This window comes from Artibeus jamaicensis, unplaced genomic scaffold (genome assembly GCF_021234435.1).
Source record: "Artibeus jamaicensis isolate MK-2021 breed Jamaican fruit bat unplaced genomic scaffold, CSHL_Jam_final contig_525, whole genome shotgun sequence".
Classification (NCBI taxonomy): Eukaryota; Metazoa; Chordata; class Mammalia; order Chiroptera; family Phyllostomidae; genus Artibeus; species Artibeus jamaicensis.
This window is the reverse complement of record NW_026521874.1, coordinates 10,870,038-10,897,135: the sequence shown is the minus strand read 5'-3', so window position 1 is coordinate 10,897,135 and position 27,098 is coordinate 10,870,038. Positions and strand designations below refer to the sequence as shown.

The following is a 27,098-nucleotide window of genomic DNA, read 5'->3' as shown; positions in this document are numbered from 1 at the left end:
TAAAAAACAGAATGACAGGTTAAAGCTAATAAGCCCAGCTCACAAACCGTTTTTTTTCAGACTTGACACCAGCAAAGGCATTACTGTGTGAGAGCAGAACTGCTCAACCTCACAGCAGTTGTTACTTAACTATTTGATAAGTAGGCCTAGTTGACCTGAATTTAACTTTAATGAAACAGAAAGCTCGCATTGCTTGTGCAGGTAATTTATTTCAACTGTTTGCCTTCACATCCTATTACACCTAGGGGTTACTTTATTAAGCAGCAAAAGAATTCACATCACTCAAATTTAGCTCAAACCAAAGCATAAGACTACTCTAGACAGTAGGGAGGCAGTGGGCAACCCCACTGCTTTCAAACCTGCCCAGCCCTGCCTCCAGGTGTGCTGGACTCCTGTTCCCACAACTCAGGCTACCGTCGCTTGAAAGAAGTTTGATTTAAAGGCTGGCAGGTCCCAAGGCTTCCTTGGTGACGGTTACAACTTCCCTTGCCAAACGGTAGCCACGTGCAAGAGACAAAACCCTCCATCACACATGCAAGTGCAACCCAGGTCTGGTCCCACACGTCAGCTGGAGAACTGCAATCCGAGCAGGGTACCCACATCCATTTTATTCCCATCCCTGTTTGTTTAAGAGAACTGAACAGATAGAAAAGACTCAACTATTTTTAAAAGACACACTGCTAGGTGTGCAGAAACCATGACGCCCTGATGTCAGAGCAGAGCAGCGCTACCTAACACTCTGGCTTGGGCTGTTCCAAAAAGGATGTTTAAAAAAAACTCAAATTCATCTGGTGTTGTAAAAAACTAATCACACATGGGTCAAAAAGACTACCCTGGCAACAAACTAAACCTTGGCAGGAAGAGATCTCTTGTGAGTGTCAACACTTTATTTTTGGTGTAAAGATGGGAAGCTGGAAAATACACTGTATTTAAAATCTTGGTTCCCCCTCATGTTGTGGAAACCCCCTCCCCCCACCCAGAGCTAATCTGTTCCAACTCAAATACTTAAAAATTACAGCAGCAAAACAAAAGCACAGAAAAAAGAAAACCAAATGGAGAAGGGAGCCTGGGCCAGTAGTGTCACTTGGTGTGGACAACTGAGGTGCTGAACAGAAGCTTCTGTTTCTGTTTTTTTCTTTTCTTTCCTCCTTTCTCTTCTAAATGGAAACAGAAAGAGAGCTTAGCTTAGAATGCCGTCCCCTTGTTCCTGGGCAGTTTTCATTACTGAGACTTGGAGTGGGAGCTAAGAGTGGGGGCCCTGGAATCAGAATCGCTCCACCCACATACCAGTCCTTGCATACCCCAGGTGTTTGCCTTTGGGCAAGTCACTTAATCTCCCGAGACCTGTTCCCTCACGTGTAACACGAGAGTAATGCCCATTTGATATGGTTAATGGGAGAATGAAGTGAGCACATGCCAGGCACACACAGGAGCACACCACAAATGTCAGTGTTACTCTTATCACAAGTACCACTGACTGGGGGGTGGGCTTTGAGCCCAATTTCTGCATCAATTAGCCACCCTTTACCAACCCAGGATTCTAAAATCTACACACCACTACTGTATCTTGGGGGTGGGGATAGAGAGTTCCTCAGAATTTCACATCCAAGCCTCAAGGATTAACCCGAGGTGGCAGAAAGTTCCTACTCAGCACGCCAAATGGAAGGTTAGCTGACACTAAAACTCGGGCCCAAAGGCTCAGGGCAGAGCGCCCGGCCGCGAGGCCTGCCGCCCGTGGCACCCAGCTCTGCCTTTACCGGAGAGGGCGTCCACAGCGGCTGGCGCGTCCAGTTTCATGAAGGCCGCTTCAATAGCTTGGCTGAAGGAATTCTGGAAACTGGGCACAGGAACACGGTCCGAGTTATCACTCTCCCCGTCACTGTCCACAGTGGCAGGAGGGACTAAGCTGTTTTCATCTAAAAAAATACCAGGGTTACAACTCCAGAAACAACTTCAGAGACTTACACTTTCTGAAAGGGGCCAAAACCCCCCTTTACCAGGAGGGACAGCCTCACCTTTTGTTGGAGCAGTTTTGGGCCACACGTCTGCTTTTGCTTTTCCAACCCTCAGCATCTGCCAAAGTGGAAAAGGGGGAAAAAAGAAATCTAATTTGTTAAATAATGAGAACTCTGATTCTCCCTCAACTACTCTTGGTTCCCCACCCACCCACCCCCCTGGTATCTACAGTAATTCTGAGACTAAAGCTATGAGCCTCCCTCTGCAAAAAGGTCCATGAGCATTAAAATCTGTGAAATATTAGCCTGTAAGCCTCCCCTTCTGCAACAGGAATTTCCAGAATGAACAAGCAGTAGAGTTCCTGTAAATATCCTCGGGCTGTTTCACAACCAAAGGATTTACCTGGGCAAAAGAAGGGAAAGGGGCATCTTCTTCCAGACTCCCAGTGCAGAATGAAGGGCTGCCCTGACTGGCGGGGGGTGACACAGGGGTCAGCAGAAAGTCTGAAAGAGAACCAGAGACCTGATTATCTGAGTCAAGTCCCAATGAAGCGGGAACCCTGAATCAGGTGTGGACAATTACCAATCTCACCTCAAAAAGCAAACCTTGATCCAAATTCAACTCTGCCATGTTCTCAAAAAGCCAAGAGTGTGGCCTATTATTCACACCAGTGATCACTACATAGAAGTGTAGTTTTTACAGTAACACGGAAGGCGGAATCTATTCGCACAGTAAGAAAAGTGCTTTCCACATTGGCTAGCTCTCAGGACCTAGATTGGGACTGTTAGGATCTGGTTTTAAATAGATGAGAAAGCTCCAAGTAAAAGATATAAAAAATTTACTCATGTCAGACTTTGTGTTCCAGCCGTCGGATGTCTATGACTTGGAAATATTCAGTTAAAATCCAAACACACACATCAACCAAATCCAGAATGAAGATGCAAGCTTCTCCTCACACTGCCTAGGGAAGAGTCCTCCCCGTCCCTCCTGACCTTACGTCTCCCACAGACCAAGTCTACCCACTGTCTTGACCACAACTGGGAGGGAGAAGCATGTTCACTCCACTAGAGGCAGGCCCTCCGTCACCAGCCAGGGCGGTTCAGTACTCCTGTTCCTAGGACCCCCCAACTGCTCTTGAGTAAATACACTAAGGCCCACACCTTCAGAAAAGGGAGCGTGTGAAACACAGTTTTTACACCACAAGTGACGGGCTGATGTCCTCCGTGTTTCTTTGGATGGCCGCTCTCTTTTCAGCTGAAGGCACTCTTCAGAGCGTCATGGCTGTGTAGCCCTCCAGATTCAGGTTCTAGTCCCAGTCCCTGCCACTACCCGAATCCCTGCCTTAGCCTCAGGTTCCTCATCATGACGGGCATGTGATCACAAGGGTAAGGAGTTTTAAACTCTGATCTTGGACATTTTGTTTAAAATACCTGACAGAGAAATAAATTTAAAGTATCACAATATGTTAGGTGGATGAAGAGAAGAAATGATATCTAAAATTATAGCAACTCTTTCTCAAGTGTTTAATTTTGTAACACTGTAATACCTTCTCTCTATATGAGGAAATAATATCTTTAAAACACTAAAGGCCTCTGAACAACCTCTCAACCGCGGTCTCACTCCCTAGGGTGTAACACCATGACCAGTTTGGAACATAATCATCCCAATATTTTTCTATACATTTATATATACAAACCCATAATGAAATGCTTTTTTGTGTGTGGTTTTTCTTTAAACCCACAAATGGTATCATGTTTTGTTTTGTTCTACAACTTCCTTTTATCTTAAAGGTCTACCCATTAGTTCATGGAGAAAGCTATTTCTTTCTTCAACAGGTGGAAAGTAGCACTGGCTGGTGTAGCTCAGTGGATTTAGCACGGGCCTGGGAACCAAATAACCACGGTTCGATTCCCAGTCAGGGCACATGCCTGCGTTGCAGGCCAGTTTCCAGCAGGGGACACACGAGAGGCAACCATACACTGACATTTCTCTCCCTCTCTTCTTCCCTCCCCCTCTAGAGATAAATAAATAAAATCTTTAAAAAAGATAGGTGGAAAGTATTTCAAAACATAAATACTGTAATTTAGCCATTTACCTACAAACAGACTTTGAAGACCATTTCTCCCCCCGCACCCCTCCACCTATTATAACAACGCTACAACAAGGAGACACACAGAAACATGCTCAGCACACAGGGGGAGTATCTCAAAGGCAAAAACTAGCAATAAAACAGCAGGGTCACAGGGGAAAATCTCTATGTAACTACCCTGCCACAGGAGGTGCTTTGAGGTTTTTAGAGGCTGAGGCATCGAGTACTCAGTACAACCAATGGTAAAAGTGAATCAAATGGCAAGAATCTGACGTACTTCAGGAACATACTATCCAAAATAAAGCTAGTCACCTAAAGACCCCACCACGCCGAACACTTCAGGGTTGTAAATTCACACACTAGGACTTTGCTTTAAGGTCTGTGGCTAGCGGCCAGCTTCATTCTTTACACCCCCACTTTATTTACCTGCTTGGGAACCTGGACTTCTGCTAAGAGGAGAAATGGGGAAAGCCCCATGGCCCTCAGTGCTGGTGGGACCCAAAGCAGGATCGGAGGAACAAGTGTAGGAATTGAAGGCAGGAAACTGCTGCAGATTCTCTAGGGGTATGTGGACTTCTGGGTCTGCAAAGAAAAGATGAAAATGGTAGGCCCCTTTACAGTTTCCTCAAATCTTTTTCAAACAGGTGAGGACAGTCAAAACAACTCCCCCAGGGGAGTAGGATGTAGACAAGAAGCTTTAAAACCCTAATTTATAACTGTCACCTTAGAGACTAAAGGTGAGATTAATGATCCATCCAGAGAGCACGGGGGACAATTAACCCCAGCATTCAGATCTCCAATTCTCTCCCCCACCAGGTTTTTGCACCAACTATGCCAAGGATGAATTGAATCTTACTCCTTACTATGTGCCATGTACTTCGATCCAAATTAAGTTTATGAAGGAGGTACTCTCAACCCTCATCATGAGAGTTGAGGAAGAAGCCCTGGCTGGGTAGCTCAGTTGGTTAAAAGTCATCCTGATACACCAAGGTTTCAGGTCTGATCCCCAGTCATAGCACATACAAGAATCAATCAATCAATGCCTAAATAAGTGGAACAAGAAATTGATGTTTCTCTCTCTCCCTTTAAAATCAATCAAGCAGTAACTGAAGAAAATAAGTGGCAGGCTGGGACATGAACCCAAGCAGCCTGACTCCTGGGCTCAGGCACTGAGACTCTCTCTGTACAATGATGCACAGCTGTACTAGTTCAAGATGAGAGTTCCTGAACTTACACTTGCCCTGTTTCTTGTTCTCTTCCATTTCAATTCTACGCTCTCGACGACGCTCCTCCCGAGCCTTCTTCTGGCGCTGACGCTTCCTCTTCTCAATGTCATCTGTGGGTTGGTCGAGTTATGAGGAGACTGACGGGGGACAACCTGGCCCTTTCCTCCTCCCAGTTGATTAGTAGCTAAGGCCGCATGGGTGGCCCCAGATGGACTCGATAAAACTGTATCAAGAAGTTCTGAGATGAATGGGGAGACCCATAAGGAGTGGTAGCTCCTTAACTCCTCCCACCCTGGGTGTCTAGTCACAAGAACTTCTGTATTCCACTCTAAAGAGATGCAAAGCCAGGACATTCCTACCTGAGAATATCTCTAGGGTTTCCTTAGAGACCAGAGGAGGCTGCAGAGCCAGTTCACAGATGCTAAACTCGCAGGTGAGTGGCAAGTGAGAGAGATACCTATGACGCTGTCGAACATCCTACAGTGGAAAGGGGACCAACACTCAAGTAAGTCCAGGCCTTGCTCTACGAGTAGAAAGAAATTCCCACCCGACAGCCAACAGTCTACATACACTCACAGACAGCACTGGAGCTCAAAGAGCAGTGCTCACGTCATCACCATTTTTTGAAAGGCCACACAAAAAGTGTCAATTAAGCTACAGTGAGGTAGACTCGGCAACCAAATGTGGTTTTTTTGGTTTGTGCTGCAAATGAATGAATTGAGCCTGGCCATAAATGATCTAAAGCTGATCAACTGTTCCTGATTTTCTGGAGTCCATGACTAAACGGCGAGAATAAGGAAAATAAAAAGTTATTTGTTGGCAAAGATCTGAGAACCACTGACAGAATTAATGATAACTAGGTAGACAAATAAAGCAGATTTGCCTACTGCACAAAGGTTGGCTTAAAACAGTAAAAAATAAAGCCCACCAATTTAATTTTTTCTTTTTCAGCAAGTTTTATGAAAAGTTTAGTATTGAGAAGTCTAGGCTCATAACAAATTTCAGATTGATACAGGGATAACTCCCAAAGGGCAAAATTTTATATATATGTCATCAGGCAATTAATTCATCGGTATCTAAACTTTAAAAAAAATCTCCAAGGACTTTTGTTTCTCAGACATTTCTCCCAAGCAATATGAAGAGAAACAAACTCATCTGGAATGAAAGTAGGAGACATCTATATTCCCAAACTACAGTAATAACTTATGAAGCTCAAAGCAGGGTGGCTGACATAACAGAATCCCGGCATTTAACTTGTAAAAGGTAGCACCATTTAACTTTTAAAAAATTCACAGCCACCATCACCGACAATAACATATTTAAAAATACAAAAACGAAGGGCCCCAAAGGTTTGTGAACTTGGGTTGACTAAGCCCCCCTCAGAAACATGAGGTCCATGCTCCACCTCTAAAGGCCGTACCTCAGACATGGAATGCCCAGCGATCTCCACCACCGTCGCCGAGATCTTCTCGGGGCTCTGCTCCAGGCTGCCGTACTCCCGCACAAGGCAGCGCACGTTCACAGGGTGCAGGAACATGTACTGCCCGTCCTCCGCTGGAGACAAGCGGCTCTTATCACACAACAGTCCTCGCCAGTCCTCAGGACGGGGCCCTCCTTGTAGCTGGGCCTGCCTTTCCCTCCCAGGCTACAAGGCACGAGAGACCTAAGTGCCCAGGGCCTAGTGGTGATACCTCCTTCTGCCCAGAGCATCCCCATTTCTCTGGAACATCTCTGTGGCAACCCAGCCCTCCTTCTCGGGGCCCCTCACCTTGGTAAAAGTAGTAACAAGGAGAGCTGCTCGGGTGTGTGAAGTCTGAAGTGGTGAAGGGCTCCTGCTGGTTAGACTCAGTACAGATGGTCTCCTCTCCAAGATTGTCATTTGCTAACTTCGAGTCATCACAGGCCTCTGAAAAGCCCTCAGGCTCTAGTTCGGACACTGCTTCCTCTTCCTCTACCAGAGGGAGGCCAAGAGGACGAGAGGAGCCCAGAGAAGAGACTTCGGTGGTTTCTTCATCAAAAGCAGAGAGATACTCTAGCACTCCCTGTTGGGACAAATTCTAGGTCAACAGAAAGTACATGTGGCAAAGGTAGGCACAGAAACCAAGCTCTCTGAGTATTTATCTCAGCCATCAAATTTACTTACTGATTTAACACCCCCGGGAAAAGAATAAGCACACAGGAAATACTCATAGTCTCCTCTTCCAAAAGAGTTCAGATCTCACACAGTGCCTACCAGCTCAACAGTGGCATCTGAGGGACAGCAGCCATCTGGTCTGAAAAAGGGACACACTAACCTTCCTGGGTTGAAAAACGGACTCCTGTGACAAGGGAGCCATCAGCACCAGTTGTTCCAGAGTAGCCACGACACCAGTGACCTCCCCTCTGCTTTCAGCCAATCCTGACAGAGCTTCTTCCCGAGTCTACACCACCAGAGACAAAACAGAATAAAGCTCAGTTTCCAGAAACACCCTTAAATTTGAAGGCAAAGAGCTTTCAATGGTCTCTCTCAACAGTAATAAAAGTTAAAAGGCAACAAGATCCAATGGGAAGAGTTTAAGTACTTAAAAATCCTCTATCTTTAAGGGAAACGGGAAGCAAAAGCATCTGGTACTCAAGCAGAATGGTATTGTTTAGAGTCTCGGACAGTAACAACCCTACACAAAAGCCTCCTCAAGAGAAATCCAAGAACACAGACCTAGTTTTTATAAACTGCGCTGAAGCAGTGCCCCAGAGCAGAAGTAGGTGGGGCTCGGCCAACCCCACCCACCTCAACCCAGACAGCTCTACTCCTATACAGTTTTACTTCTACCTGAAATGTGTTTGAACAAATGCTCTGCACTGTATAAAGAAAATTATTAAACACACAGGACCCTGCCCTAGAGGACTTACAAGTCAGAGAAACAGAAATTCAGGTACCATATTCGTCTCTTATCAGTTAGGTGTCTTACAAGCAAATTACCTAACCCATGATTCCATCTCCTTGTCTGTGAAAGGTGATAGTTATATTTATCTTACCAAGATACGTAGCTTAAGCAAGGTAAATTTAAGTACAGTACCTAGTGAACCAAGCTTTCAGGGTGGAGCCCAACAACCAGTGATTCTGATGCTTGTTAAAGCTTAAGAATCCCTGATGCAGAGGTTACAAGACAGGGAATTCTTTATTTGGGCAATTCTTGCTGCTCCGAAATCCTCAGCAGACATTGCTAGGCCCTGCTGGATAGGCCGTGATACTTTCTCCACAAGGTCCCTCAAACAAAACATCTCTAAAAATATATCCAGTGTTTTCCTAGAAAACAAAAAGCATACCTTGCTTAACTGTGAACACAGCTAACCTAAGAAACTCCAGTGTCTCAATGAGTTACGAGGTCATTTTGGCATGTTCCTTTCAGTTCCAGAGTGCTTAAAATCCACTAGGTCAGCCCTTCTCCTCCATCACCAAAGCCCAGAGCAAGTCAGCCTTTTTAGTCACTCTATGCTTATCATCTCAAAGCAGGGCTGAAGTGACTTACCCCCGCCATCCCCTCCCATTTCCAGGGCATCATTCACCTTGAGCTCCTGGATGGCTGCCTCAATAAAGCAGGACTCGGGACTGTGCTTCTCCTCTGCCAGCTGCTTCTCCAGCGCTCGTTTCTCTTCCTGAATGACCCGGTGCAGCACCTGCTCCTTAGAGGCCAGCAGCAACTTGGAGTACTGGCTGTGCAGCTCATCTACCAGAGGAGAGCCAGCAAGGTCACAAAAGCGCAATGCTCAAAGCCGGCAACCATGAGGCCACACAGAAACTTTCATACACAGTTTTTCTAAAGTGAAGATGAAGTAATTTAGCATAATTTCCTGAAAATAATTTAACAATAAGGTTTATAATTTTGACCCCATTATATCAGGAATCTATCCTAAGAAACCCAAAGATGCAGTCAAAATTTAGTCAGTTGATATTCAATGATTAAAGTGTTGTCTATAATATCAAAAAAAGCTGTAACCGACCAGTCCAATAACAAAGAAATGATTAACAACATGATGGTGTAGTCATTAAAAAGAAGTCTGTGAACAGTACATGGGGAAAAAAGCAGACACCAGACTACGGTAAAACTTTTGAGGTATCTCTGGGTAAAAGGATCATGAATAATTTATTACCTTTCCTTCCCTCCCCTACATTTTCCACACTTTTAAAAAAGTTTAGCCCTAGCTGGTGTGGCTCAGTGGGTTGAGTGCCAGAAGGTCATCAGATTAATTCCTAGTCAGGGCACATGCCTGGGTTGTGGGCCAGGTCCCCACTGGGTGGCGTCAGAGAGGCAACCGCACGGATGTTTCTCTCTACTTCCTTTCCCCTCTAAAAATAAATATATTTTTAAAAAGTATTAACACAGAGGCTTATCATTTTTACTTTCTATATAGTGTTCCACAATACTATATATTCTAATATGTAAGTTCCTTGAAGAACAAAAAGTTTATTGCCAATTTCATGGTTTAAAAAAATCCTTACTCTCAATACAAATTCTTTGAGCTATTTAAGGATAAAGACTAGATTAAAGGTGATGCATATTTTCAATACTACTGAATTCCGCGCCAAAGGCTGTTAATTTATATTCCCACCACCAAGAATACCGATTCCCCCACCCCTGCCAATACCTCGTCTTCCCAATGTGTTGGGTTTTCTTTTTTTAGATCTAATAGGGATTTTGATCTGCATAACTCTTAGTAAAATCTCTGTAGACATTTGGAAATTATTCCAATATCCTTTTCTGGGAAAAGTTTGGTCATATGCTTAGTCTATTCTTGTACTAGTTTGTTAATCTACTTTATGGAACACCTGTACATTCTGGACATTAATCTTTAATTTTAAATGTGTGCATTTTCCTCCAGTTTATTTATCACCTGTTCACTTTAAGGAACCTTGTCATATTACAAACTTATCAATCTCTTCTTTTTTATTAACTTTATTCAGGTAACACTGGTTAATAACATTTTATAAATTTCACACAATTATTAATTGGACATCTGTATACTCTACTATGTACTCACCACACGAAGTGTAGCCTCCTTCTCTCACCACATATTTGACTCCCTTTCTCCTCTTTGCCCTCCCCTATCCCTCAATCTTTTCTTGTAAAGCATCTATGGTTTCAGTCTGGTTCAAAAATCCACTTACGCCTAAAGATTATTTATTCATTTTTAGAGATTTTACTTACTTTTAGAGAATGTGTGAGACATACATCCACCAGCTGCCTGTCACACGCCCCCAACTCGCAACCCCACCATGTGCACTGAGCAGGTCCAACCGGAAACCCTTCGGCTTGCAAGCCGGCACTCCATACACTGAGCCACACCAGCCAGGGCTATACATGAGGATTTATAAAGATATTGTCCTATACTTTCTTTTAAAGGTATAAAAGTTGTGGGTATCTTTAACATTTACTTCTTCAATACACCAGGAATTGATTGTTATGAACAGTAGGAAATAGGAATCTACTTTGATTCTTTTTCCCATAAGAGGAGACAATTGTTTCAATGTAACATTTATTGAGAAATCTTTTGCCCAGAAATTGAAATGCACTTTAATGCAATGCTCATTTCTACAGGAAATACAACCCTTTTTACTTTCCCCACCATAATAAGCACTTGTCACACTCTATACCCTAAACCCAAACTGCCTGGCTACCAGTCTGTCTCTTCTATTAGACTGGAGTTTCTCGATGACAGGTGCCAGGAATGGCTGACTGGAATCCCCAAGACTGGGCGCAGTGTCACATACTATTCAGCAAAGCCTTGTAAAATGAAAAATTAAAAAATATATAATATATATAACTGAACCAAACTTGAAACCAAGAGTTAAGCCGCTCTCTGCAAGCTCCACCCTAACCTACTAGAATCCTGTGACTAATTTGGAAATGCTACAAATTGAATGCCCAAAGGCTAAATTTCCCACACTAGAAAGACATTCACTAGCCTTAAAGGGTGTACCCAGGATTATTTGCCTCCAAAATTAACTGAACTCACCTCCTAGATGAAAAGGATGGTCTACATTCATCCATTTGGATTTGGGCAAGGCCACCAACACCCCTTTCTCCCGCTTCATCAGCTGCATTGTAATGGTATCACCGACAACATACTGACGAGACTCTGTGGCAACAACGCTGTAACACGGACATTTAGATGTAGCAGGACGAGGAGTTAGCAGACTGATGTTTAATCTAGTCTAAATCTCCATCTCACCTCTTGAGATCCTTCTTATGCACGGAACTGTAGCAGATGGGACATTTACTCCAGGTCTTCTCACTCAGTGAAAGATAGTGCAGGATGCATGCCCAGCAGAAGATGTGTCCACAGCGGGTTATCTTGGCTGCAGTAGGTGGATATAGGCATATTGGGCAAGATGGCACTTCATGGCTACAAATACGCTGAAACAAAATGCCACAAGGTACACTGCTTTCAGAATTGACTAGGGACTGCCCAAGTTAAGGCCTCTCCTCTCCCATCCCTATACCTCTCTACTTAACACACCTTCTTCAATTGTTCAACAATGCAAGTTTTATGTACAGTAGTACTCTAAGCAGATTGTTAAGAAAAACATAATGGCTTAATATAATAAAACTACATAATAGGTATTTGGGGGGTTCTATTGCAAAGGGAAAGGACAGAAATCAACAAATGATCTCATTTACAAAAAAATATTTATATGTAAAAATACATATGTAAAGGCATAAAGAGTCTAAAAGTAATGCACCAGTAATATCCGACAGAGGAGTCAATGAGACTATATATAGCTCTCCATTTATTTAAACCAATGCATATAAAAACTTAAGTTTCACAGGCTTTATGTCATTCTCAGATGATTTTATGACTTTGACCTTGGCTAGTGTGGCTCAGTGCATTAAGTGCCAGCCTGTGAACTGAAGGGTCACCAGTTTGATTCTCAGTTGGGGCACATGCCTGAGTTGCAGGCCAGGTCCCCAGGTGGGAGCATGCAAGAGAGGCAGCCAATGAACATTTCTTCCCCCCTCTTTCTCCCTCCCTTCCTCTCTGAAAATAAATGAAATCTTAAAAAAACACACACACATACACACGAAAAAACCTGTACAAGAATAAAAGTCCAGGCTTTGAGGCCTAATATTTTGAAAGATATTTTATATCACATAACCTAGGAATGGCAAGGGGATAGATACCCAGACCTCATAACTCCAATAGAACACAAACATAGCAGTGGCATAGAGAGAAGCACATCTATGTGGCTCATTCACTAGCCACAAAGCTGAGGCCTGGTTTAATGACGATTAACATAGATGGCTACCGATGAACCAATGTCCATGTAATGAGTCCACCCTGGGTCAGGAGGGTAACCAGAGCCCCTCATGTATTTCCCCGGTTACTTCTTCCCAAGAGAAGGAAGGTAGTAGATAGGACTACTTTTATACCTTTGGCTCAGCACCCTCCAACTACCCGGTCTTAGAAGTCTGTGCCAAGAGAGCAAAAATGAACTCCAAGAAAAACAAACTGGGCTGATCTCTGAGAAATGTCTACAGTAAGGCCATGCAGAAAAGGGTATCGGTAGTGAATCCAGCCAAGAGATGCTGTGTCACCACTGTGTCGCCACAGTCCCGTTCTTTAGTTCTCTCTTCCATTAATAGGTTACAGCTTAGCTAAGCTACTCACCACTTGTTCCACAAAGTCCCAATTGACTAAGGTATCAGGATCAGCAAAATGAACTGTGTAGTCTTGGTCTTCAGACACCACAAATTGGCAGCTGGAAATGAGGAGGATAAGGAAAAGGAAGACTGTCAGAATCCACCAACAGGCCCTCCGCAGAAATTCATCTCTTCACTTAGAAATCAAATGCAGGCCATTAGCAGCCATGGTTTGTGAAGCACTGAGCCCTGGCTCTGGAGGGAATCCAAAGACTCAGCAGGTAGGAGTCTAAACCCATGAATTTTGTTTTTTCTGCTTTCAAGCCCAGCCAAGCCGCCTACAGGCCTCCCTTGAACTAAAATTAACCCAGACTGGGGCTCCATCAACCAGCAGGAAGCCATATTTGCTCCCTCACCCCCAGAAATCCTGGAACACAGCTTGTCTTCAAAGCAGTAGAAAAGGCTGTTCTCATTCAATCATTTGAGTACCAGTTTATATAAAATATTAAATGGTTACTCCAGTCCAGATCCAAGGTTAAATCTTGTGTTGTAACTAACACCACGAAAAAAGAAAAAGGGAATCAGTATTTGAGCAAATGTATGTCAAGCACTCCCACTTGCCATTCAACTCCCCCTTAAGTAATCTTTCCTCCTAAACAGAGGAGAAGCTGAAACTCAACGTGGTTAGGTGAATCGCCCAAGACCAAAGGTCAAAACAAGATCCAAACTTGGATCCAATTCAGAAGTAACACTTTGACTACCTCGTCATGATACTAAAGCATTACTTAATTTTAGCACTTATTTATTTATTTAAACGGTGTGTTCTTTTAAGCTCCAAGAACATTCACTTGGAAAATGGGTTTACAAATGTAGCCAGAAGAAAAAGAGAAAAAGAACACGGCGGCAGAAAGAACTCTCGACAATCCCCCGCCTGCTCCCACAGCAGCACAGAAGACGTTTCTTCTTAGCACCACTGCCCGGAGGCTCAGTGTCCCTCTCCTCCTAGGAGGAGCCACACTCACTTGGCCTGTAAAAAGAGCTCCTTGTTGAAAGGCTTATGCCCCCACTTGTTCCTTTTTCCCCAGCTGCCATGTCCACTGCCTTCAAAGTGACCCGCCTGGCCACGAGGTTCAAAAGTAAAATTCAACAAGTGGTTCAGGTTGATCTTCTTTGGACCAGAGAACTGGGCAGGGCTAAACTCTGCCCGTTGAGCCTCTGCTACCTAGAGAAAATGAAAATGAATCAGTATTTCCATTAGGATGAAACTTACTGATTACAGCAGAAACCAGCACAACCCCTCATTCTATGCCTTAAATAAAACACAATCTTGAAGTGCACAATCTTTCTAGGAGGTGGTAATGCAAAAGCCTACCCAAGATCTACATGGAAGTGGAGCAGGGGGAAAACATACAATTACTTAAGCTGTTTAGTCTGCCCTGCTATGTGGCAATTAACCATAAAATGACAAAATAAACACCCCTAACTATATTGAAACACAAAGATTTACTCACCGGAGTTTACTTTCAACAGTCCCATAGGACTCCCACACCCTCACTCTTGTTACCTACTTGTTCTCTGGTTTGTTTTTGGCTGAAGCAAGTCTGTGGAACTACACTCTGGAGGTGGCTTGCAGGCAGCTGCTACCTGCAACAGGCCTGGGATCTACCAGAGACCTCCTCTCTAAGACACACTGCTCTTCACTGTTAATTAAAACTGACAGAATTAGAACAAGTAGGCAGACTAGCTCTGTCCAGAAATAAACCAAATCAGCAGACTCAGAAACAGTTTGGAATGGGGCAAGAAACAACACGAGAAAATTCTGTACACAAAGAAGAAATCATTTGGGGGATTTTTGGTCCTCTTAATATTCCCAAATTGAAGTGGTACACATACCTGCTATAAGCCAGCTAGTGCATTTTCTAATTCCACTTTCCTATTTAATGTCATAAGCACTTTTCTATATCACTAAATATTAGTATAGTCACTTCAAATGCCTATATGTCATTACATTATAAGGGAACACTAGAAGGCCCTAGTGTAGGACACAGATTGTGCATACCTCTTCTATCATGTAACACAATAATGCTGCGATAAACACACTTTTGGACAGGCTTTTGTGCACAAATATTTGGGCACCTACGGTTATTTCTTTTGAATGTGCAGTAGAAATTATTGGGTCAAAGAAAATGCAAACTTAAAGCTTCTGATGCTTAATCAAATTCAGAGATTAGTAGGCAGCACTTGCACATGTGATAAAGAATCTAAAGGGTATAAAAAGGGCAAAAGATACCTACTACACTAGGGGCATTCTATGTATACATTCTATATATATAGAATCATAATATATAACCTAATTAAATACATACCATACGGTTAGGCAATTTCCTTTTATTTTAACAATAGATCTTAGAGACAACATCCCTCCAATGTTTACACAACTCACCCAAGGAAGCCCAAGACTCCCATCATCCCTTATCTCTCGCCCCTTAGATCCTCATTTCCACATGGTTCTGCCAACCCCTAGTCAGGATTTCCACTCCCAAAGGCCAAAACTTAGGTGACAGCTTGTGCTCACTCAACAAAATTCTCCCCATTCTCCACCTCCCATCTTCACCTTGCACTCACAGCTGACCCACTGTCACTCTCCCTGATTGTCCTTCTGACACACTAACGTCTGTGTTCCTTGACCTCCTTTCCCCAGTCAGTGTGCCCCGTGCTCTCTCACTGGCACACCGTCTAGGGATGCGCCATCCCATGGCGGCCACCACCAGCCAGATGTGGCTGCTGAGTGCTCCAAATGTGACCAGTGCACACCGGGAGATAGCATTTTAGCTATATGGGGTTAAATATATTAAAACTAATTTCACCAGAGTTCTACTTTTATAATGTGGCAACTAAAAATTGTAAATTATACATGTGACTTGCATTTTTATCAGACAACACAGTTCTACAGTCTAGACCATGCTGGTAACAACTGTATCTCTTCTACCACCTTAAATTTGAACACCCTACATCCAACAATCCAGCAATTCAGTCCTTTCTCCACCTTGTTCCCTTTAGTCCTGATTCTAACAATTCTTCACTGGGATCTTCAAGCCAATGTTCCAACACCCCAAACTTACTTTCCTCATCTGCCTGAGATCCTATGGTCCACTGCCTCCTTCCCATCAGTTGCACTCACCCAGCAGAAACCTTCCCCTGATCAACCCAGCTCTCCTTCACACCAGCACCAGAACAGTTAAACATGGCTACTGAACACAACCAGCCCTGGCAAGGTACCTCAGTTGGTTGGAGCACTGTCCTAATAATACACCAAAGATGTGGGTTCGAGTCCCAGTCAGGGAACATACAAGAACCAACCAATGAGCACGTAAATAACTTAACAAATCAGTGTTTCTCTGTTTCTCACTAATATCAATAAATTAAAAAACTTTAAAGAGAGAGGTGAAGGGAGGGAAAAAGAGAAGGAGAGAAACATCGATGGGTGAGAGAAACATCAATTGATTGTCCCTTACACATGCCCCAAGCAGGGACAAGGTCTGCCACCCAGGCATCTGATCAGGTCCCCTGATCAGGAATCGAACCACCAGTTAAGTTACCTTTCGCTTTGTAGGCCGACGCCCAACCAGCTGTACACCGGTCAGGGCAATAAATAAACATAGCAGGCAAACAGTAAACTTCTGGCTAATTAATCAATTCTTCCATGAGGGCATCCACTAAATCAGCCCCGTTCTACCTACAAAGGTTAGAGTGCAGAAGACTCAAACAGCGGGGTAACTTATTTATATAGTCCCTCGGGGACGGCACTGGGGACCTTCACTAAATTTTGCAAATACAAAGCCCTTACAGAAGGTTATCTAAGAAACTCCTAAAATCAGAGAACTTATGACTAAAAATATGGCATTTTACATTTTGCTAGACACTATAGGGCAAATGACATTAATTACTTAATGTCACTTTATTACCTAAATATTCCAAGGAAAACCTATCATTCAAGAGTGATAATAAAAGTATACAAATTAAGGAATCCCACATTTGCTATAATTTCTCACAATTCATGATTGTATCTTTTTCCTTCAAGGATAGTTTCAAACCTAGTTAAAAGTCAACTACTCAAGGTTGCTCTGGTTATTTACAATTCCACCTCTCGCTCCCCCTCCACCCTCCCTCTCCACCCTTCCCCACTACTGATAAACGTCAAGGGGGGGGGGAATCAGACCTCATGCCTATGCTCTAGAAAGAACGTTTCTGAAATCCCTACCTCATCTCGTCTTCCACCATTAAAAGAAGAGCTACAGAGTTTGCTGCTGCCGCCGCCCCTCTGAGGAGGCATCTTATTAACAGTTTTGCTTTTCTGTGAATTGGAGCGACGGGACTGGTTGCTAAAATTTTCATTTTTGGGGCAGGAAGGTTCACGTTTGCGATTAAAACGCTTGGATCCACTTGAGTTCTTTCCATCTGAAAGCAAGAAACACAAAATAATTATTTGAGAAATTATATATATACTCAGCCAATTGCTCTCCACTTGCCAACAAAACCGTGTTTAAAAAAGTAACGAGGAGATGCTCTGCTTATGGAGTAGCCACTCTGTTTCACTAATAAACTCTTTTTAACTTTATTTCTTAAATTCTAACAAAGTGGGGAGGGGGCTGGTAAATGGCCCCTTTCACAACCTCCAAGAATGCTGAGTTTGGGCCAGAACATCAGTGTTTGTTCAAGATGTCACACAGTAAGGTGGTATTTTTGTTTTGTTTCTTAATGATGAAACCAAAAGGGTCCCCCTCTCGGGAAGAATACTATACAGATCAAATCACAGAGTCGCAGTTCACATTTTCTTTCTGCTCTATATTCACCGCTGCTCTTGTAAAAGTCCATTCAGACATTCTGATAGAAAAAGGAATAGCCAATGCATATTAGGAAAAAGTACTTTACCTGGATGCAGGTCAGAAGGCATTTTTGTTCTTCAATTACTAAAACATTGCTAGATTCTATACTGCAACGGCTTGGCCTAGGCCCAAGGCCCTAGCAGATATACTCAAGAGGCATTAAAAGCAAAACAATATTTACATATTTTCTAGTGGTCAAACTGAGAAGCTATTAAACTGACAAAAGAAACTGAGCTCTAAGAGTATATTAGACAGCATGAAATATACCTTTTTAAAAAAATATTTCTAGCTTTTCTTCTCCAATTGCAAGAATGCATGTTCAGTTTTGAAATCCAGAAGACTAATCTATAATCTAGTCTTTGCCAGTACTTTGCCAGTACTTACAGAATACCAACCTATAACCAGTGTTTAATTTCCTGCTACTCTTCATTTTATCCATGTGCCACACATCTTCCACAAAATGATGAGTATACAAGATCACTGTCTTCTACCTATTACTTCAAAAACACTTTCATGCAACCAGTCTTCCAAAATATGATTAACAGCTGCACTAATGTCTACCACATACTTAGAGAATAATATAACCAATCCTCTCTTGTTGTACATTTAGGTAGCTTTGAATTTTCTTACTAGTGTAATACAGTATTGGAAGCCTCTTTATACAGAGGCCTATGAGTATAATTATGTCAAAATCTCAAAGTGGAATAAGCACATCAAGTACAATCATTAAAGCCTTTTACACACCCACAAGTTGCTTTCTGGAACCATTATACCAATTTATTTATATTCTAATGACACTATAAGAATGTCTAATTCACTACATTCTCGAAAATATTGAGTTAAAACTTTGTTAAACTGAATCATCAAAATAACTTGTTTTAAATTTGAATTTCTCTGATGACTAGCAACAAACACTTTTTCAGTCTGTTGACCATTTGAATTTTGTGTAAAGAACTTGTTTGTATTTTCCCCCACTTTTCCACTGGGAAGCTGAAGTGCATGGATTATTTTGTCCCAGACTGAACAAAGAATATATGTCGCTAGACATATTTAATGTGCACCAAAGTTTACCAGCTTTGAAAAAGGCAAAATAAAACCCACCAGGAGAACCATTCACAACTAAATAATTGAAGGTAAAAGAGGTGTCCAAACAAGTCTTTAGATGAAAAAAGACTAATTTATTTAACTTTCTTGTCCTTTTGCTCACTCCATGTTATCTTATTTCAACATGGAAATCTGACCAAATCAAGTCTGGACACTAATTTAATGGCTTTAAAGCAGAGTCTTAGAAAAAATGGAAGCTGAGGGACCTTTAATGAATAAATCCATTAAGCTTACCCTCAAACTTGAAGGGAGTGGTGGTTTACAAAGTCAAGAGGATTCTGCATAAGCCTCAGAAATATAAAAATTTGCCCTGACTTGTGTAGCTCAGTGGATTGAGTGCAGGCTGCGAACCAAAGGGTTGCAGTTTGATTCCCAGTCAGGGCGCATGCCTGGGGTGCAAGCCAGGGCCCCAGTAGGGGACATGTGAGAGGTAACTACACATTGATGTTTCCCTCTTTTCTCCTTCCCCTCCCCTCTCTCTAAAAAAATTAGTAAATGAAATCTTTTTATATATATATAAAATTTTCCCTCAGGGGTTCATCTTAAAGTCCAAAAATATGGTATATGTACGACCCATGGACATGAACTAAAGGGGGGAATGTGGGTGGGAGGGGTGTGCAAGGTGAAGAAAAGTGAAGGGGGAAAATGGGACAACTATAACAACATAATCAATGAAATATATTTTTTAAAATAAAAACTTAAAATTTAGTAAGAACTTGCAAATACAATTTCCCCCCAAAAATATACAGTGAAATTCTATTTAACATTAAAAATATGTAATTAAACCCTGAATTGTGTAGCTCAGTGGATTGAGCACGGGCCTGCGAACCAGACGATCACGGTTCAATTCCCAGTCAGGCACATGCCTGGGTTGCAGGCCAGTTCCCAGCAGGGGACGCACAAGAGGCAACCATACATTTATGTTTCTCTCTCTCTCTCCTTCCCTTCCCCTCTAAAGATAAATAAAATCTTTATAAAAAAATAAAAATATATAATTAATAGGCATATTAATGTCTGGAAAAGCAACACAACAGACTGTTAATGACAATCACCTTTGGCAAATGGGAACTACCAACTTTTACCAGTTCATAGGAATCACTGAGATGAGGTTTTAAGGGATTCCCATATTCAGGCCTTACTCTAGGAGTCTGACTTCAATATACAGAATTATTGTTCTGTATCATTATTTGGCTAATTAAAAACTATTAAGGACCTAGAAAAATTATTTCTAGATAAGATGACCAATTTATTTTATAGCAGACTAAATAAATCCAAGCTGAAGCATGTTTTCCAAGGAAATGAAATGTGAGCTGATTAACACACTCCAAATTTTGACAACGACCACTTCACACTCAGTTTGTCGGCAACATGACATAAACAAAGGGCATGCCATCCTCTTCGAACTAACCAAAGTACAGCCTAAGAGACAGGCTGCCAGCCATGTGAGAGAGCAGCAACACAAAGAGAAAACAGACAGTCAATGAAACACTGCTTCGCCAGCTTCACTCCTGCCAATTACCTTTAAATATCGGTTAGGGAAAGTGACCAGCATTTAATCTGAAGTTGGATTTTATGAAACAGACTTTTACCAACTTCTTCAGTTAGCAATAGTTATGGCACCAGTGGTAACAATTAGAAAGTGAGGCTTCAGATCTCATACAAGTTTTGCCTTGCCCTCACCCCATGGAATTTGTTTACCCTAAGACTTCAAATACACAGAACATTCAAGGGGACACAGAACCTCAGCTAACTCTACCATGAGAACAAATGAGGTCTTATGAAGAGAAGAGGAATATACAGAAACCACATACTCCCCAAAACTCATTACCCAAGAATATTTCAGATGATCCTGCATTTGACCCTGATGCTTTTAAGACAAGTACCTAATAGTTTGCACAGATTTAGGTAAAGCCAGATTCTACGCTTTGAGGGCTCAAGAAAGCTGGCACTCAGTGGGATGGCTGTTTTCATTTTAGTCACTTATTACAACACTGGCAAGGAAACAGTTTCATAATGCTTACAGGACTCTTTCTGATGAACAGAGAAGTGCTATTTCTAAAACAGATTACAACAGCTGACCACAAACAGATTTATGATTTTAGTTGCTAAAATCAACTCCCTCCTCTTGTCTTCCACTTACCTAAAGGTATGAAGTCAGATATTTAAAGAGAGAGGATGGCCCTGGCTTGTGTGGCTCTGGCCCTGGCTTGTGTGGCTCAGTGGATTGAGCACTGGCCTGCAAACCGAAAGGTTGCAGGTGTGACTCCCAGTCAGGGCACATGGACCAGGTCCAACAGTTTGGGGGGGGGGCGGGCGGTGAGGGGGGTATCTGTGTGCAAGAGTCAAGAGGCAACCAATCAACATCTCTTGCAAAGATGTTTCTCTCCCTCTCTGTCTCTCTCCATTCCCCTCTCTCTAAAAATAAATAAATAAAATCTTTAAAAACAAGAGAGAGGTTGGACCCTGGCCAGGTAGTTCAGTTGGTTAAAGTGTGAGTTTTGTCCCCATATGCCAAGGTTGAAAATTTGATCCCCAATCAGGGCACATACAAGAATCACCCAATGAATGCATAAAAAAGTGGAACAACAAAGCAATGTTTCTCTCTCCCTCCTCAAAATCAACTTCTTTAAAAAATTTAGTATTAAAATATAAAGTGAGAAATTGGCTCTTATCTCTACACCCAGGCAACAGGCAGCTAAAGATTTAAAATACAGTCAGCCCTGGGACCCAGAGATAAAATTTAGAGTACTGTTTTTGAAGTGTTTTTATAGACAACTTGCCGGGATATACATGTAAATAACTTAGGGGTAAAATTTCTCCTCCTTTCTCTTACAGGGGATAGCAATGAGATGACCTAATTTAAATTTTGGAAAGCAGACAAAAAAGCTTAATTCCTAGAAGCATATTCTCTGTTGAAAAATTTAAATTTCAAAGTGGTGGTTTCTAAATCCTGGCTGCACAACAGAATCACTTGCAGAGACTTTTAAAGCTGCGGGTGTCAGGGTCCCAGGGCCCATCCCAGACCAAAAGAATCACTAGAGAAGGGCCCCACCTATCCCTATTTTTGAAAAAGGTCCTCAGGAAATTCTAATGCAGTCGGAGCTGAAAACAACTAACTGCTCAGAACTACTATCAAGACATGCTCCAAAAGGCACAAGACCACTAGTTAGTTAAATGGCTCAACTCCAGAACTCAGAATCCCAGAATCAACAAGAGACTTGAGAACTTAATCTAGTGCCTGTTATTCCACGTTTCCCTAACAGAACGGTCTCTACTAAGTAACAGTAAGCATAGCTCAGTCTCTTCCCTCCCATTACCAAGTTAAAAGCCATAAATTTTTCTATTAAATAATTTGGCACCATCAGTACTTCCAGCTCTAGTGCTGACAGGTGGCATGGCCTAGAGGTCAGAAGATCAGCCGGGAAGTTTCTGCTGCTGATTCATGTTGTAATCACAAGCAAGTTGCTTACCCATCGTCCAGAGTGGTTGACAAGCACATCCGGAGGGGCAATATGTGGCCTTATTACACAATGAACTGACAACAAATTGAATCCAGCTGAAATTAGTAATTCTGAATGAAAGGAAGAGAGAGGTGACATCAGGAATGATATATGTGCCAGTAAGGTACCTGCTTGTTAAGTGAATTTATACAAAGTACATCTATAAATATTGCCTAGAACTTGTAAAGAATTCACTTGAACGAATCACCTAACACCTTTGAGCTTTGTTTTCTTGCTTGTAAAATAGGGCTAATCCTCTACCCTCCCTCCTAGCAGGGTCATGAGGATTAAAAGAAAACTTCTGTGAAATCCCTACCACAGTGCTTGGCACACAAATACCATTATTATTTGAAGGCCTATTTGTATAAATCATTCCTGTCAAGAGCACCCACTAGATTTCGAACAAAGCCATATAAATCAAGGACTCCAGCCAATAGGCCAGGAAATTCTTATAACTTCTCTAAGTGGTTTGTATTGACAAGCTTCGAGTCAACTCAGTTTTCAAAGCCATCAAAACCTCCAGGTCCATCTACCGTTCTGAGGCATTCTTCAAGATTACCACTGCAACCTGGCTTCTGGTACCGGAATAAGAGGACGCGTGTCAGACAGTGCTTCATATCACCAACCTCAAAATAACTACTTCATAATACCTGACCTTCCCCTAACCTCCATGGCAGTACCACCACGGAGGCCAGGGGGATGGGGCAAGAGCCTGCTTCCCATCCAGGGTCCATTGTTTGCACACAAACTGCCTAGCCCCCCTTGCCTCTTTTTATTTTCATTGTTTCCAAATGATGTCTCCCAAACCTCTAGGATTCCTGAGATATTCACTGTTAAACATCTTAGAACTATAACTTAACTCTACCAGAACAATGCTGTTGGGATATATCCAAGAAAGAGAATGTTATGTAAAACGCTGGAAGCAATTAGGCCTGGATGGTGAGGCTCAGTGGATTAAGAGCGAGAGCGGGACTGCAAAGCAAAGGGTCGCTGGTTCGTTTCCCAGTCAGGGTACATGCCTGGGTTGCTGGCCAGGTCCCCAGTGGGGGGACACATGAGAGGCAACCACACATTGATGTTTCTCTCTCTCTCTTTCTCCCTCCCTTCCCCTCTCTCTAAAAATAAATAAATAAAATCTTTTAGAAAACAACAAAGAACAATGCCAAAGAACAATGCTGTTGGAATATACCCAAGAAAAGGAATGTTATGTAAAATGTTTGAAGCAATTAGCCCTGGCAGGTGTGGCTCAGTCGACTGACCACCGCTCTGCGAACAGAAAGGTCACTGGTTCCTTAGTCTGGTGCATACCTGGGTTTTGGACCAGGTCCCCAGCTGGAGGAATGCAAGAGGAGATTGATAGATGTGTCTATCACATGTTGATCTCTTTCTCCCTCCCTTCCTCTCTCTAAAAGTAAATAAATAGCCCTGGCTGGTATAGCTCAGTGGATTGAGTGCAGGCCTGAGAACCAAAGAATCGAGGTTTGATTCCCAGTCAGGGCACATGCCTGAGTTGCAGGCCAGGTTTCCAGTGTGCAGAGAGTGAGAGGCAACCACACATTGATGTTTCTCTCCCTTTCTCCCTCCCTTCCCCTTTGTCTAAAAATAAGTAAATAAAATCTAAAAAATATATATATATAAAAAAATACAATGTCTCAAGCAATTAGCCAATACAAAGAAACTGTGGTATGCCGCTCTGACCAGAAAGATTAAATAAATCCCAGTAGCCAAATTTACCTATTTCCTGTGTGCATGAAGGGCAAACAAACCATCCACAGCAACAAAGACTCAAGTAGGTTAATCTGTTAACTGGGAAGCAAGTGACCATTCATGACACACACAGTTTAGGGAGTAGAAACCAGAAGTTCTTTCTTCACATGCGATAGGGTAATGAAAGAGGCAAAGAAAATTAAATATTAAGAAACTAAAAAACTCTTTTTAAAAAGAGATTTTATTTATTTTTAGAGAGAGGAAGGGAGGGAGAGAAACGTCAATGTGTGGTTGCCTCTCATATGCCCCCCTACTGGGGACCTGGCCTGCAACCCAGGCATGTGCCCTGACTGGGAACTGAACTGGCAACCCCTTGGTTCGTAGGCCAGCACTCAGTCCACTGAGCCACACCAGCCAGGGCTAGAAATTGAAAAATTCTTAAAAAAGTAAAAACAATACTCTTGTTCTTGTTACTTTGACAAAAGAAAGGCAAGTTATATCTTTTCAACTTATCCCTCCTGTCCTTTGACTCAATACTCTGAAACTCAAGACGTCCTTTCAACAATTTTCAGCAGAATCAAGCACATCAGAAGTTCAGTCAGCTTTTGAGAAACCTTTTTAAGGAATTACACTGAACCGGGAGTCTGCCCTTTTGCTGTGGTCGAGAACACTCCCTGTAGTGGCAACACGGGCTACCTTTCCATTCAACCTTAAAACTGGCCAATACCCAGAATTCCCTAAACCAATGTAATCTCTTCCTACTTTACCTCTGAATTTGTTGCTAAATGTAAACAGTGGATATGAAGACCTTCTGTATTTAGCAACAAACCTTCCTTTCTGCAGGAGTCAGAAAAGTGGGCACTGGTAACAGCAACTACAGCCAAGCTTTCTAACAAACACACCAAACAAACTAAAATCCCACGGGGCAGGCACACTTGTGTGTTTCATAAAACCCAGGAAAAAGTCCTTTACATGAGGCTTTATTTTCTTCCTCAGAAGCTTTCAATTAAGAAGATGGAACAACTATTTTAAGAGTGCTTCATAGTATTTGTTAAAAAATTAAAAAAACAAAAATCTCTTTAGTCAAAACAAACCCAACAATTAGTATTTATTCTATACAAGTCTGTTTTAAATGTTAAAACTGACAAATATCTGCTTTGGTCACACAACAGAATTCTACATCATCCTGTGAGGTAATATTTAAAGTCAGGAACAGTGAGTAAAATGCCTTAAGTGCCTTAGTTTTACTGTTATTTTACTGTGTTCAGCTTGTTGCAAACTTTCACCTACTGCCTCACTAAGGAATAAACTTTAAGGCATTTATCGCCGCTAACTCATGATTTTACTTTAACAGCTTGACGAGAAGCCCCAGAAAAATTAGTTGAGAATTCAGATAGCTGGAGAATCCCAATCTTTAACTTTACATCTGGGAATAGTGTGCAAAAGTAAAGTCACCTACGCTGAGATAGGGTCAGACCACTCTAAAACAGTTCCAACACTGGCCAGAAGGACTGGCTACCCTCCATCTCTAAAGGGATCTGTGACAAAGCTACACATGTGCAAAAAGTCTAAGTGACACTCCCTGACATGGCCTGAGAGTCCACTAACCCCTGATCATATTTAAAGCATTCACTTTTTATCTTGGCAACTGGTCTCCACCTGAGGTCCATAAGCAGTGTCTAGAAGTCCCCGGCACCCCTGGTAAACAAGTTTGCTATATCCAGCAGGTCAAATCTGAACTCAAGTGAGCCTTAACAGTTTCTTAAACCTAAAAACTTTCAAATAACTGGTCTCCAAATGTTCCCCTCTCGAACACACTTTCCCAATCCACTGAAAACATTTTCCTACGACTGCTAATATTATAATCACAATACGAAAGAGCATAAATTACAACTCCAGACCTGCCAACTCCTAAACTCCTAGCCTCTCAACTTGTTCCTCCTTTAGATGAAAATTCCACCTTGTTCAACAAGTTGGCGACTGGAGTACCCATAACAGAGGTAAAAAGCCTGGCCCAGGACCAGGCACATGGTAAGCCTTCAGTAAATGGTAACTGTTATCATCATATCATAATTTAACACTGAGTGGCATGACCACAGAAAGGACAAAATCTTCCCCGGGGAAGGACACAACTGGAGTCTAACACAGGGAAATAAGCAACAGGGGATTCGGTGCATGATTCCTGTCAGGTACTCTCGTAAGTCCTTCCTTCATTTGTCTTCTAAGTTAATTTAATTATCATTACCTCCACCTTTGCAGGTAAGGAAACTCAGACACTCACTCAAGGTCTGGCAAACCTAAAAAGACTGAATCCACAGCCTTTACTTTTCAACACGACTCCACTCTGAACAAAGCTTTTCAAAGACAAGTCCTCTTCAACAGAGATGGCTCTGAGGCCAGATTATTAAATATAAGACTTGAGTTTGAAGAGTTTTTGGGCCGCACCCTCCCCTGTTTAAACTTGAACACTATCCGATGCTAAATCAACATTACAGGGTAGAACAACTTTGTTTTTAGGAGCGTGGACTGATGAGTCAGACAACTAGGTATTAAGGCCTGTTGTGAGGCACATACCAGCTAGGCGACTTCAGCTTTTCTGAACCTCAGTTTCCTCATCTGCAAAATGGGAAGAGTAACACCTACTTCACGAGCTGTTTCGAGAATGAGCGCAAGAATTTACGTAAACCACGCAGTTCAAGGCTCATTGAGAGTTAATTCTAAGTAATGGGAACCCTGGAAAAGCGGAGAAAAATAGGAACCCTAGTAGAAAGCGGAGCTTGTCTCCAGGTGTGACCCAGCAGACAAGAGAGCGAGGACCCGCCCGGCGCCCACCGCCACAGCAGCCCGCCCTTACCGCTTTTGGGTTTAGACTCTCCAGCCGGCCCAGCCGAGGCGGAGCGGGGCGGCTGTTGCCCTTTGCTGCTGCCCGAAGAGGCGGAGGAGCTGCTGGAGCCGCTGTTCTTGTCCATGTCGGAGGCGGTGGCGGCGGCGTTGGGGGAGCTCTGCGGCAT

The 27,098-nt window shown here is 42.6% G+C and overlaps 1 protein-coding gene across 2 annotated transcripts; it reads right to left on the bottom strand.

Moving 5' to 3' along the window:
- Nucleotides 1-189: 189 nt before the first annotated feature.
- Nucleotides 190-27,098, bottom strand: RNF10 (ring finger protein 10). 2 transcript variants are annotated; one of them, XM_037156158.2, is made up of 17 exons: nucleotides 26,942-27,098; nucleotides 17,152-17,348; nucleotides 13,913-14,112; nucleotides 12,919-13,009; nucleotides 11,482-11,666; nucleotides 11,266-11,402; nucleotides 8,818-8,978; nucleotides 7,566-7,691; nucleotides 7,040-7,313; nucleotides 6,692-6,825; nucleotides 5,631-5,748; nucleotides 5,280-5,381; nucleotides 4,472-4,627; nucleotides 2,359-2,459; nucleotides 2,016-2,073; nucleotides 1,758-1,916; nucleotides 190-1,157 (listed from the first exon to the last, which is right to left on the bottom strand). In XM_037156158.2, the coding sequence occupies exons 1-17, from the start codon at nucleotides 27,096-27,098 to the stop codon at nucleotides 1,081-1,083; spliced, it is 2,433 nt and encodes an 810-aa protein (XP_037012053.2). In that variant the 3' UTR covers nucleotides 190-1,080. The 2 variants fall into 2 exon arrangements, with proteins under 2 accessions (XP_037012053.2, XP_053525754.1); XM_053669779.1 differs by lacking the exon at nucleotides 26,942-27,098 and adding an exon at nucleotides 22,351-22,431.

Coding starts and splice junctions, on each gene's coding strand:
- RNF10 (XM_037156158.2), bottom strand. CDS start 27,098: ATGCCGCAGAGCTCCCCCAACGCCGCCGCCACCGCCTCCGACATGGAC. Junction 8,979..11,265: donor CCATCCTTTTCATCTAGGAG/GTGAGTTCAGTT, acceptor CTCCTCTGGTAG/ATGAGCTGCACAGCCAGTAC. Junction 5,749..6,691: donor CTGGGCATTCCATGTCTGAG/GTACGGCCTTTA, acceptor TTTCCACTGTAG/GATGTTCGACAGCGTCATAG.